This window comes from Phyllostomus hastatus, unplaced genomic scaffold (assembly GCF_019186645.2).
Source record: "Phyllostomus hastatus isolate PE091 unplaced genomic scaffold, TTU_PhHast_1.1 phas_scaffold_78, whole genome shotgun sequence".
Taxonomy (NCBI): domain Eukaryota; kingdom Metazoa; phylum Chordata; class Mammalia; order Chiroptera; family Phyllostomidae; genus Phyllostomus; species Phyllostomus hastatus.
Window position 1 is genome coordinate 92,888,748 of NW_025334041.1, and position 13,730 is coordinate 92,902,477.

At 36.3% G+C, this 13,730-nt stretch overlaps 1 protein-coding gene across 2 annotated transcripts; it reads left to right on the top strand.

Moving 5' to 3' along the window:
- The first annotated feature begins 587 nt into the window (after positions 1 to 587).
- On the top strand, positions 588 to 6,750 carry TMEM17 (transmembrane protein 17). 2 transcript variants are annotated; one of them, XM_045828264.1, is made up of 4 exons: positions 588 to 851; positions 4,485 to 4,588; positions 4,746 to 4,859; positions 5,839 to 6,750. In XM_045828264.1, exons 1-4 carry the CDS (start codon positions 752 to 754, stop codon positions 6,115 to 6,117), a joined length of 597 nt encoding a protein of 198 aa, XP_045684220.1. In that variant the 5' UTR covers positions 588 to 751; the 3' UTR covers positions 6,118 to 6,750. The 2 variants fall into 2 exon arrangements, with proteins under 2 accessions (XP_045684220.1, XP_045684221.1); XM_045828265.1 differs by lacking the exon at positions 4,746 to 4,859.
- Positions 6,751 to 13,730: the final 6,980 nt, after the last annotated feature.

Consider the following 13,730-nt stretch of genomic DNA (forward strand, 5'->3'; position numbering starts at 1 on the left):
GAAAAGCAGAAATGTTTTGAAAAATTTAAATCACCCAAAACGCACAATCCAGAAATAACTATTAACATTTTGAGTGATTTCCTTCTAGTCTTTTGAAGCGAGTGATGGTGTTACCTCCTCCCCTCTCTGTGTTCCCCACATATTTATACATACACATTTTACCAAATTAGGTTCATTTCTATTAAGTTTTACTTCTGGGTTTTTTTTTACTTGAAATTAATTCTTATCAAATATTCATTGAAAGTGTTTTTAAAGCTGCTGCAGTGTATTCCATGAAATGTATGTCATGTGCATGTGTGTATGTATACATACTTTTCTAGGAATATGATTAGGAATATTATATACTAGACGTATGAAGTCCTAGAATAGGAGCTACAGGGTCGTGAACATTCTTCACGCTCTACATTCGTTCTCTACTTCCTTCCAGAAAGGTTGCATTCCACTGGGAAGGTGTGAGGACTCCTCATAACAGAATCCAAACCCAGGTCACTTATTATTATTTCTACTTGTTTTTAAGGTACTGGAAGGCTTACAACAGGACTAAGGAATCTGCCGTATCGCACCCGGCTGCGGCGCTCAGCAGGAGCCGGCTTTCCTCATACCCCTACCTTCCAGGCGCCGCCCAGACTCACAACTTGCGCCTCAAACCCGTGCCTTGGCTGGGCTGTGGGGCTGCCTGCGCCTGGGCCCCTAGCGCCCCGCGTTGCTGCGGGAACAAGGCACCAAGCCGTGAGAGGTACCGAAACCGGGCATGGAGCTGCCGGATCCGGTCCGCCTGCGGCTGGGAAACTTCAGCAGGACCGTCTTTGGGGACTCAAACAGGACGGGCCCCGAGTACAACGAAGGTCCCGGTGAGTGGCCCGCCCACGGCCTGGCGAGGGTTTGGAGCAGCGGATTTTGCCAGGACCTAAAATGGCAGTTTCGCCTTCAGCTGGTTGACTGCAGTGCGGGAAGCGCAGTGGAGGAGAAGCCACACCGAGAGCTGAGGATGGGACGAATGTGGGCCCTGATGGTTGATCGTGTTGAAGCCTGGCCCGTGAATTGCAAATAGGGCAGCTGAGGTGGCTCTGGCCGTCCTCAAAAATTATATAAAAACTATAAAAGCCGCTTTCACAGCACGCGTCTAATCCAGCGCCCTCTGCGTTGGCAGGCGTTGCTTTTCCTCTGCGGAGGCTTCGGAGGTTTTTCTAGCCTAGAGGGAGGGAATCACTCCTTCTCATCCCTCACAGCCACCCCGATAAAATATGTTTTCCTTTTCTCTTTTCCTAGCAGAACAAGTACATTCCACTACAGGCGGTTTTTTGGCAGAAGAGATGGAAAGAGGGTTTTTTTAAGTGAATCATTTTAAACCACTATTCAGTCCAGAGTGAAAGTGGCCACGCCAGCATCGCCTTCAGTAAAACACTCCCCCTTCCTGCTTCTCCTTACCCTCCCCTAAATACACCTCTTCACCAAACCTAGTAGCAAAATGCCACGATGCTGCTACAAGGAACCTGACGACAAGAAATACCGCGGTTTCCTCTAAAACAGTTTCCCCTTGTTAAATCATGACAGAGAACGTGCTGTCAACCAAATCCATACAGTTTTATCACTGAACTCTGCTGGAAATAGAAATCGTTTCCTCTTTCTTGGTTTAGGTATTTTTAAAAGGGTCAGAGAAAAATGAAGTCAGTTTCTATAGTTGCATTTTTCCAACTTGATTATTTGCCTGCCCCCCTCCACCGCAAATTTAGGCCTCTTCATGATTTAGGATGTACAGAGAAAAACATAATGTGAAAAACTAGGTTTTTACTTTTCTCATATCTAAAGCTAAGGCATAACAGGCTCTAAAATCTGATGAGGCAAGGTGTCAGGGGTCAGCAGACATTTTCTATAAGGGCTCAATAGTAAATATTTTAGATTTTATAGGCTGTAAATCTCTGGTCCCTATAGATAGTGATAACTGGGAAGACAGGGCAGTGTTCCAAAAAACTTTATTTGTGGATACTAAAATTTAAATTTCATGCGATTTTCAGTGTCAAAAAAACATTATTCTTCGATTATTTTCCCCCAATCATTTAAAAACGTGAAAAAACACTTTTAGCTCACTTGCTATACAAAATCAGGCTGCTGGCTGGTAGTTTGCCTACCCCTGATTTAGATTATAAATGTTTTAATTTAAATTTGATTTACAGAACTCAACTTATACATTTGCAAAATTTAGTAAATTCATGCCTGTGCTTTCAAAGGTTCATTTACATATTAATTAGATTTTCAGTTGCATGATTATCAGTTTGATCTGCTGAAATACAGATATAGCATAACTCTTAAGATGTTATTGTACAAAATTTTTAACAGAAAAACTTCTTTGCAAAATTTGACTAGTTTCTGCTCCAAAGGTATTAAAATTTTCAGCCTAACTAATTTATCATTATTTTCCACAGTTTCTTTGTGGATCTGGTGTAGATTTGATTATTTATACTGTAATTACAAATATATATCATTATCATCTCCACAGCTGACCAAGAATTGTACTATTATTATGAAAAAAAAATCCTAGGATGGTGAGTTAGTTGCCTTCAGATTTGACAGATGTTGAGATTTCATTCCTACCCTGGCTGGTGCAGCTCAGTGGATTGGGTGCTGACTTGTGAACCAAAGGGCCCCTGGTTCAATTCCTAATCTGTGCCCATTCCTGGGTTGCCAGCCCAGTCCCTGGTGGGGGTCACGAAAGAGGCAACCACACATTGATGTTTCTCTTCTTCTCTCCCACCATTCTCTTCTGTCTAAAAATAAATAAATAAAATCTTTTAACAAAAAGACTTCATTCCTTCATCAGTGGTAATTTAATAAACAGGTGCAAGCAAAGTACCATATATCATAATTATGATTTTAAAAAGTAGGTCACAATCAGGCATATTCTTGGAGCTAAAGGAAACCTTGCTATGAGGTCATGATTATTCCTTTTATTTTAAAATTATTAAATGACAGATATAAGTTGTGGGGGAAAAAGAAAAAATCTATTTTTAAGAAATTTATTTTAGCCCTGGCTGGGTGTAGTTTAGTGGATTGAGCGCAGGCCTGTGAGCCAAAGCATTGCTGGTTTGATTCCCAGTCAGGGCACATGCCTGGGTTGCAGGCCATATCCCCAGTATGAGGTGTGCTAGAGGCAACCATACATTGATGTTTCACTCCCTCTCTTTCTCCCTCGATTCCCCATCTCTCTAAAAATAAAGAAAGGAAGGGAGGAAGGAAGGAAGGAAGAAAAATTTATTTTAGAGCCTTTGTAAATTCTTACAGTAAGAGCAATTGATTTCTAAATATGTATCTGCTCCTGTTAGAATTTAGTAACATTTAGGATGCAAATGTAGGGCTTAATTTAAAAAATAAAATTCTTATTTTAGGACCCTTCTTCATTATGTAAAAGCAAAACATTATACACTCAATCTTAGATAAATGAAATTCATGTATCACAAATGATGAGTCTGTTTTCATTAATTCATTCTGCTTATGTGTATTTGATATTTATGATTTAAAGCAAGATGCTAGGTTCTATGAGGGTCTCAAATTTGGAGAGAATGTGGTGTTTATATTGAGGCTATTTGTAAGTGAAAGAAAAGGAAAGGAGACATATATTTGTTATGCAATGCTTCCTAAGTGTCAGGCATGGTGCTAGGGTGAAACATATTATCTCTAATCCTTACTGGCAATCTGTGAGATCACTTTGATGTTACCATTTTACAGATGAAAAAATTGAGGATCAATGAGGTTAAATAACTCATCTCAGGTCCAGCATGCAGAGTCACGGGGAAGGTTGGGGAATTCCAGGTTTACCTGGACTCCAAAGCTCATGATCTCTTCTCTGCACCAGACTGTGTCTTGAGCAAGGGAACAAGGTTCTTTACTAACACTTCTTACACACAGATTAGAGTGATAAGTACCTACAAGAGAAAGAGATTTCTACTGGAGTGGGGGAGTACAATCAAGAAAAAAATTATGGAAAAAGTGGCATTAAATTGGATATTAATGAGTGGGTGGGATTAGGGTATGCTGAAAAGGGATGTGTATATAATTATAATTTGGGGAGATTCTTTTTTGTATATTAGTTTATATGTGAGAAAGTAGTTCTCATGTATTTTATGTGTTCATTTTATGGGCTCTTTACATAGAACTCTACAAAGGTGGTAATAGCAATTATAGTGTCTTGATGGGATTTATATTGATATTCTACTTTTAATCTAAACCAGTAGTATGCCAAAAAGCCAACAGACAGTAATGGCAAAATGCTAAAATAATTAAAAAATGTGAAATATACCCCCAAGTAGCCAATATATGAACTAAGTAGTATGATGGTGGACATTTCCTTTCACTGGCAATGATTATAAAGAGGCTTAAAATATGGAGTTTTGTTGAGCCAATGTGATAGTTATTCTAAGGAACTAAAGGCTTTATAGACATGGACCAGGCATAAGAGTTTGTCCTTTTTCTCTCTATCTCTGTTGTAGACAATGAAATGGTTTCCAGTTTGGCATTGCAGATGTCACTTTATTTTAATGCTTACTTTTTCCCACTTTGGTGGGTGAGCAGCATTATGATGCTTCAAATGAAGGTAAGTCTATACATTAATACTTCTGTTAAAGGTCTCTTCTGCATATCCTTGGCATTGTTGTATTGTCAATAAAATTTAAATTCTTAATTTCTTTTTAATCTCAGGTCAATTTTACTATGTGTGAGATTTTACAAACGTTTATTTTTTATTTTTTTAGTATCCAATTTTGCCTGATTACTACAAATTCATTGTGGTCACTGTTATCATCCTAATAACCTTAATTGAAGCTATCAGGTTGTATCTGGGCTACATAGGTAACCTACAGGAAAAGGTAGGCTCTTCTTTCCTTCCTTTCATACTACACACAAATGCAATAAGGTTTTCACAGCAAGGAAAGGGCAGTGAGCTGTGGTGGAAGGAGCAAAGGCCTGCAGTTAAGGCCTGGCTCCAACGTTACCTCTTTCGTCACTGTGGTCCGTTTGCTTAATCTCGTCAGTGTTGGTTTCTTTATAGGTAAAATGGGGGAAATAAAATAAATAAATAAAATGGGGAAAATAGTTCACAGTTTTGTTGGGACTACATGAAATAATTTATATAAAGTACCTAACATAGTAAGCACTTAAGAGTTAATCATTTTTTCTCTTCTCACCAGTCTTGAAAATAGCTTGGTCAATTAAACATGTTTATTTGGATCCTGAGTAAGAAAATGGGGGAAAATAAGAAGCTCATTTTCTGTGCTGGGCACATGTTTTCTGAATCATCATGCTGCCTAAGCATGTACAGTTAGTTACTGGGGCTTAGGAATAATGCCTAAAGATTCCTAAGGTTTCCTAGGCCCTTCATAATTAGGCCCCACCCAGCCTGTCTCACTGTATTTCTTGCTTTTTCCTAAAGTAAGCATCCATTCCAGGCTGACTTGTTGATTCCCAGTCATGCTCATCCCACATCTTTGCTTAATTACTTCCTTGCCTCTTCCTCTTTCTACCTAACTTTAAAAGCCTACATCCCGAATTCTTTCACCTTACCCTAATCACTCTCCTGTCTTAGTTCTTGTAGAAGTCTATTATTTCTAAGTGGTACATTTACTTATTCACTAAATTAGGATACTATGTCACATAAGTTAGTTTTCTAATGTAGACTGTAAGTTCTCCGAGGACAAGGACCATGTTATGTTACTACACTCCTTTTCAATTACAGAGATCACAAGACAGGTTCATGGTAGTTGCTTGTCTGTATAAACAAAAGAGTTTGTTTTCACTGAGTTTGTTTGTCTTCACTGATCTGAATATTCTCAATATGTATCATTTCAGGTTCCTGAGTTGGCTGGCTTTTGGCTTTTGAGCCTTCTATTGCAGTTGCCTTTGATTCTTTTCTTGCTCTTTAATGAAGGCCTAATGAATCTGCCCTTGGAAAAAGCAGTGCACATCATCTTCACTATGTTCCTTACTTTCCAAGTTGTTTCAGCATTTCTTACCTTGAGGAAAATGGTAAATCAGTTGGCAACTCGTTTCCACCTCCAGGACTTTGACAGGCTCTCTGCAAACAGAGGAGGCATGAGAACAATGAGATCCTGTATAGAAGAGATTTGACCCAGTGCTGTTTAGTGACACATCTGAAAGGTCATTCTAGAACTGCAAGAGCTAGGAAAACATCAGAGATCTAGCATGAGAAAAAGGACAAAGCAAGTATTTGGAACTGTGAACTCTCTGGCAATGAAATGCCAAGGTTGAGGGTGATGACAAACTGTACAATACACGAAAGCAGTAAGTCAACCCTAAAGCCTAGATGTCTCCCACCTGATGCCAAATATCTTAATTTTTGGTTGTTGTTGTCTCTCTCAGGTATGTAGAATTCTGTGTTGGTGGTTTCAATTTATCAGCTTTCCTGTAATATCTCTAGTTAGCATCTATAACATTTCTAGTTAGAAATGTGTATATTTCTTTTAAACGTGTTAGCTTTCCATGTCTTGGCAGTACATCTGAAGCACATGGAAATGCTTATCAATATTGTGGTGTACTAGACTATATTTGTAAACCAAGACACCGCATTTTCACGTCTGCTAGGGTTAAATTATAACCCTAGCTCAGCTGTTATCCTGAGGTTAAGAAGAAAACAAGTGGATTATCATGGTATTTAGGAAATACTTTTATCACAAAATTGTAACTTTCATACAACCATGTTCAGTATTTATAGTGGTAGTGGTGTGCAACATGTCTTTATAATAAATTATAAAACATTTATATTAAAGTATTTGTAACAAATCATTCTTGTCTTATGTGGTTCTTTTTGGCTGTGGGCTTATTTTTATTACACAGTTGAAAGGGATAGAAGAAGAAATATGTCGTAGAGAGCCTTATATCAATGTGTAGTGGACACTGAACTAAGTACACTAATCCTTGTGATTTCATCTGCTACATCATTATTCACTAAAGAACTGCTTCATACCCAATAAATTCATATGAGGCTTGATTTGAGTCTGTTAACCAAATTAACAGGTACCTGTTAAACCATAGTGAGAGCTAAGGTGACCAAAGGGGCTATTCTCAGGATCATAAATAAGCATGTTCCCTTGCTACTAGGAAAAACTGACTTAAGGAAATCCTGGTAAGAGCAAAATTGCTTGGATGTATCTTAACATTATATTACAGTGATTATAGGCTTGTCTTAAGGGATATACAGTAGCCTCCCCCCCTTATTTGCAAGGCATATGTTCTAAGACCCCCAGTGTATGCCTGAAATCTCAGATAGTACTGAACACCATATAGACATTTTTTCCTATACATATGTACCTATGATAAAATTTAACTTATAAATTAGGCACAGAAAGAGATTAGCAACAATAACTAATAACAAAATAGAGCAATTATAACAATGTACTGTAATAAAAGTTATATGAGTATGATTTCTCTCAAAATGCCTTCTTGTACTGTATGTACCTTTTCACTTAAAGAAGGCAGGCACTTCATGGCTTCTCTTCAGCGTCTCTTAACTGTCGGCATCACTGTTCTTATACTCTGGGGCCATCACTAAGTAAAAAAGGGCTACTTGAACACAGACACTGCAATATTATGAACGTTGATCTGATGACCAATGGGCGGGTAGCACCTACCACGCAGAGACACTAGACAAAGGGGTGATTCCCATCCAAGGCAGGACAGAGCAGGGCAGCATGAGGTTTCAACACGTTACTCAAAATGGACACAACTTAAAACTTAGAAATTGTTTATTTTTGGAATTTTCCATTGAATATTCTCAGTCCATGGTTGACCATGAGTAACTGAAACTGCAGCAAGCAAAACTTCAGATAAAGAGGGACAAAAGTAATACTTCTTTACTATAAGAAAAAGTGGCTTTATAAATAAGGTATTTTACTGAGAAACAGTTGTATCTACTTTAAAAAATTGTTCTTTCCAATTTCCTTTCTCTGTAATTTATGTTCATCTTAGGATTTCTATGTTTTGCTTTATTTATTCTTACATTGCTTAATTTTTTAAAAATGTTTTCACTTCCCGCTCTTAATTACACCTAACCAAATTACTTATGCTAATTTTATTTCTGCTTTTTATTATTACAAATCTTTGAACTATTACACAGTTCACCTTATGCACTGGCTAATTAACCTTTCCCTCATACCAAACTAGTCACAGGTATGCTCCAATAATTTGAAATTCTAAATAGAGTTCTGTGTGGAAAGTTCTCAAATTTGTTTCTGGATAGGAATAGATGGGTGATTCTGTCAGAAAATGTAAAATAAGACACTAAATCTACATAGCAGATGAATTAGGAGGATGACTGAGACTTGCTTATTTAACAGTTGTGTCCAGAGTTTTGTTTTAAATAGGGGAGACTCTGACACATGTAAACTTTAATTTAGGATTAAAAGATTAATGGCTAAAATAGCTAAAATATTAATAGCTAAAACAGCTAAATATTTTTAGCTAATAGCTAAACATAGCTAAATATTTTTAAATATTTAAAAATATTAAATACTAAAAATTTTAGAAAATGAAATTTGACTTATTAAAATCTTCTAAATTTTTTTTGCTGAAATAACAATATTCCTTACAATGCAGATATAATATGGGTGGAAAAGAAACCAAGAAAGTCAACTGAGAAAATGACAGTCATTTGTTTTTCATCTAAACAGTAAAACCATGACTTTTTTGTTAAACCATTATTTTCTATTGGTTCCCTATGTAAGCATATGAAAAATTGAACTAGAGAAGATATTTACATGTCAGCACATTTGGGATTTAAGTAGTCCTTATTTTTATTTTATTTGAATAAGTTTGTTTATCCTTAATTCTATTACACATTTCTCTCCAGGTATTCATAACACTGTTCTGAACATTTCTTATTAGGATGTTGAACTTTACAAATACTTTGTGTTTCACATTTTTTCTTGCAGAGTCTTTCTCATCACAGACAAGGTAGATGTACATTTCTGTAAATCAGAATGATTTTTAAAACTTGGATTTTAATCAATAAGTGTTTGAATGCCTACCTAGTATGTGCAAGGAATAGTGGAGCTTTCATAGATGAATAAGATGTGTTCCCATGTGGAAGGTAAAATATTTGTGAGATAACATTAAGACAAGTAGTAACATCTGGCTTCGTCAGTGAGGGGCATTGAATGAGTTTCTACCTGATAAGTACCTGACAGATAACAGTCCTTGGCTTCCAGCATATCCCCCCTCTTTGTTCCCAGCTCTTAAGTGTTGAAGATTAGCACATTGACCCTTCCTCTTCATCACCTAGCATTCACTAGTCCTGTCAGAGTCCCACACAGGGAGGGGACATGGGGGATGGGGGTGCAGTTAAACACATACACCCCTGTGTTCATTGCAGCATCATTCACAGTGGTCAAGACATGGAGACAACCAAACTGACCTCCAATATGATACATAGATACAATGGAACAGTACTCAGCCATAAGAAAAAATGAAATACTACCATTTGCGATAACATGAATAGACCTTGAGAATATTATTCCGAGAAATATAAACCAGTCAGAAAAAACTAAGAATATGATTTCACTCATATGTGGGATATAAAACAAACTCATAGACACAGACAACAGTGTGGTGGTTACCAGAAGGAAGGGGGTGGGAGGATAGTCAAGGGTAAAAGGAGCCAAACATATGATGACGAAAGATGATGTGACTTTAAGTGGTGGGCATGAAAGGCAATACACAGATCATATATCATAGAAACGTACACTTGAAACCTATATGATCTTATTAGTCAATGTCACCCCAATAAATTTCATATAGGTAAACAAACACATACACACTCACTGAAACTTGCCTGTCCACACCATAACAAAAGTTTACTGTCTGGTGAAAAAGGCAGATAAACAAATTATTGAAAGCACTGTGTGATGGGGGCATTGTAGGATTACAGAGAAGGGACAAAGTTTGAGGAATCTGGGAAGGCTTCCTAAACAAAGTAACACTTGAGATTTGGAGAACAAGTGGGTACAAAGTATTAATTTCAGTAGTAGGAAACAGGAATAATAGGGAGTGTGAGTACTGTTTCACATAGTTTGGTAAATCTGGTGGGAAGGGTGCAGGAGAAAAAGGCACAGAATAAGGTAGAAAAGCTTGGGAGGAGCTAATAAACAACACTAAAGTGTTTAATATTCTGAATCCCTCAATGGTTTCAACAGTGAAATATCACAACCATTTACATTTAAGGAAGACCTCTCTGAAGACAGTGTGGGAACTGGATTCAAAGGGTTGGACTAGAGGAAGAACTTGATGTGATAACTTCAGAGGGAACAAGCTGGCCTGGATATAGTCCATGGCAGTAAAATAAACTTAAGTAGAACATATTAAAGTTTCAAAAATTAATTTTATTTTACACTTAAAACAGGTAACAGAAGGTTTTTCTTAATTCATTCTTTTGGGGATTATACACAATGGTAAACAAAATGACAACCTGATTGTCTTATTGCACATTCCCCTGCCCTCAAGTTGTTAGGTTATTTACACTTACTCTGTCTGAAATAGACTTTTTTTAAAAAAGATTTTATTTTTTTATTTTTAGAGAAAGGGGAAGGGAGGGAGAAAGAAAGGGAGTGAAACATCAACGTGTAGTTGCTTCTCGAGTGCCCCGTACTGGGGACCTGGCCCCTGACTGGGAATCGTACTGATGACCCTTTGGTTCGTAGGCTGACACTCAATCCACTGAGCCACACTAGCCAGGGCTGACATAGTCTTATAAATTTTATTTGACATAACCTACCTAAATCAGTCTTAATTTGCATCAGTAAAGACAATCTTTTTAAAAACTTAAACTTTAAAATAAATCGAATCAAGATTTTAAGAGTAAAGAAAAAATCATGTATAGTTCCACCACCCTGAAATAAAAACTATTAGCAAATGCCATGTTGCCCTGCAATTTTCAATTCATAAATGCTTTTTAAAAACATAGCTGTGACCATCATCGGCACTTATAATTTTGTACCCTGCTTTTCTGAGAACATTATAAATATTTACCCATCTTTCTACATAGTCACACAACCATCATCTTAAATGACTGCACAATAGTCCATCAAGTAGACAGTTATTTAACTTCTCTCCTGTTGTTGGGTATTTGTGTTGTTTTTTCTTTTGCTTTTATATACAACATTATAATGAATATCTCATACACATGGCTTTTTCCATATCTTAGATGATTATTTTTATTTAATAAGCTGGTAAAATTGCTAGATCATAGGGTATAAACATTTTTAAGAACCCTTGATGCATATTGCCAAATTATAATATCCACTTTCTGCCATTCACCACCCACAATTCTAAAGATAGAATAAAATTTTTGACAAAACCAGACTTTTGGACCTCAGTTACCCATTCATATTCGTGTTTCTGAGTAGCTACCATAGGAACACTGAGTCTCCCAAGGAGGGGAAAAAGAAAATCTAAAAGATGCAAAAAGAGAAGTATAAAGAATAAAAAGAGAGAGAGAGATTTTTGAATTAAAGGAAAACTGATAAAAGGCAGGAAAAGGATTAGGCAAGCTGGTCACAGTCAGCAACAGACAACGAGATGTGACACAATAAAAACTGGGTCATTGAGTTGGGACAGCCCTGGGACATAAAAAGACTGAAATGAAGTAAAGCTCTGGATTACTTTGTTCTTGAATATTGAATTTTTTCAGAAGCATGGAGCATGAAATATTATAGTGATAAGCCAAGATTGGAAACATAGCCAAGAAAAAGAGGTCTTTAAGGGATTGTTTAAAATGTGCTGAAGGAATAATTTGGTTTGGTCTTAAACGGCTCAAAAAGTAAATTGACATAAAGCTTTTGCATAGCAAAATAGGCATGGAGGCAGAAAACAATGAGACAAGCAGAATAGTTTACCCTGTAAATTTGTTACAATATAAAATGTTAGGTTTTAGTTCTAGAAAAGGTTTATCAGAAGCATTAAATGCTATATTTCATAAGTGCAATTAATACTAATTTGTTATAAATGTGTATACACACACACACACACACACACACACCCCTTTATTCTAGTTTTAAAAGACTTAATTTGGGGAATTTAAGTCAAGAAATATACAAAATTAACAGTTAATTGTAAGAATCATTCTAAAAATCTCCCCCTCTCCCACCTAGTGTTTAAGCACTTAAAAACATTCAGGCCCTAGAAAAATGTGTTTAAATACAGGCTTAATTGCAACATTTACATTTATCTTGGTGCTAATGTAGATTCATGTCTTCCTGAAAATGAGTCTAGGTATCAGTGTGTAATTGTTTTAACCAAAGTCAAGAAAGTATAGAACTCTTCAAAACAAGATACTAGAGGATAGCAAGAACATATACATATTTTATGAAAAAGCAAAGACACTTGAAATTTATCTTATCTATGTGCTCCATCTAAACACATTCCACAACAACACTCTTGTCTGGGAAGGACTTTTTAACCTATCAGGATACATTAAGATCACAACGTACACATAGCTATTTGTCCATCATTGTTCCACAGACCTAAGTGTTCAGTACTCAGCTTCATTAAAAATGTAAGCTTTTAAAAACAATAGTAAACCATGAATAGTCTTGTCTTTTAATTTTTCAGAACTCTAATAACACTATATTGGGCTGATAGGAAAGTGGGATTATCAATTCATCTTTAAATGTTTTTAGTTCCGGATTGAGTTATTTATATTCCAATTGAAAACAGATTGGAGACCCTAAATATTGTAGCACAAAAGAGACAAATATTTGATGTTTATATTCAAAATTCAAATTTAAACATTTGATGTGCACATTTAATTTTTATTTTATAAATTCTTAATTCATTGGTGCCTAGAACTACTAAAATGATCACTAGAGACTGTGGAAGTTTAGGACTTTGTTTCGATAGCTTTCCTAGAAAATAAGAAAAGAAAAAAAGGTCTAGTAAGAATATTCTTGTTTGGGGGGGTTGTTTGTTTGTTTGTTGCTGTTCTAAAAACTAGAGCTCCCTGTGGTTAGTAAACCCTTACTAAGGAAGGCTGGAAAGCATTAACTGTTGATTGTTCAGTCACTTACAAAGCAGAGCGGCAAAGGATATGTTCATGCTTTATATTTTCAGTATGCTAAGATTTTGTTCGGCAAAATAAACTTGATTTCGTTATCTCCAACAATATGCCATCCACTATGCTTTGATACTCCAGGACAAAAAGATAAATAGAATTGAGTCCCTGCACCTCCAGCCAAGGTTGAACGTAATGTCTTATGATAATACTTTAATAGAGTTATGTAAAATATGAAGATAAGTAAGGAGTTCTGTCTAGGGGGCAGAATAGTCTTTCAGACAGCTGAACGACATGGGCTAAGGTATAGACATTTGAAAATACAAGGCCTGAACAAAACGGAGAGTAGTTTGATATGATAAAATATGAGGTGTGTAGAGAAGGGCTTGAGATGAGTTGGAAAGACTGGTTTCAAGATATCAGTCTTTTATATGATATATTATGATAAAGAGTTTGAACTTTATGCTATAGGAATGAATGATATATCTACATTTACACAGAATTATAAAAACATTATTGCCATATTTGAAAATGATAGAAAGCAAAGAGAGCCAATATGATAAATAATACAATCATATTACAAAAGAATCTCATAACAGGCTGAAGTTCTAAGCACAAATACGTTTCACACACACACATACACTCATCGTCCAACATACACTTTTCAAAAAATCAGTCCACT

Bases quoted from the DNA above. Each gene is read 5' to 3' on its own strand.
- TMEM17 (XM_045828264.1), top strand. From the start codon at position 752: ATGGAGCTGCCGGATCCGGTCCGCCTGCGGCTGGGAAACTTCAGCAGG. The intron at 852-4,484 runs GTGAGTGGCCCG...TCTCTGTTGTAG, and splicing joins CGAGTACAACGAAGGTCCCG to ACAATGAAATGGTTTCCAGT. The intron at 4,589-4,745 runs GTAAGTCTATAC...TTATTTTTTTAG, and splicing joins TTATGATGCTTCAAATGAAG to TATCCAATTTTGCCTGATTA.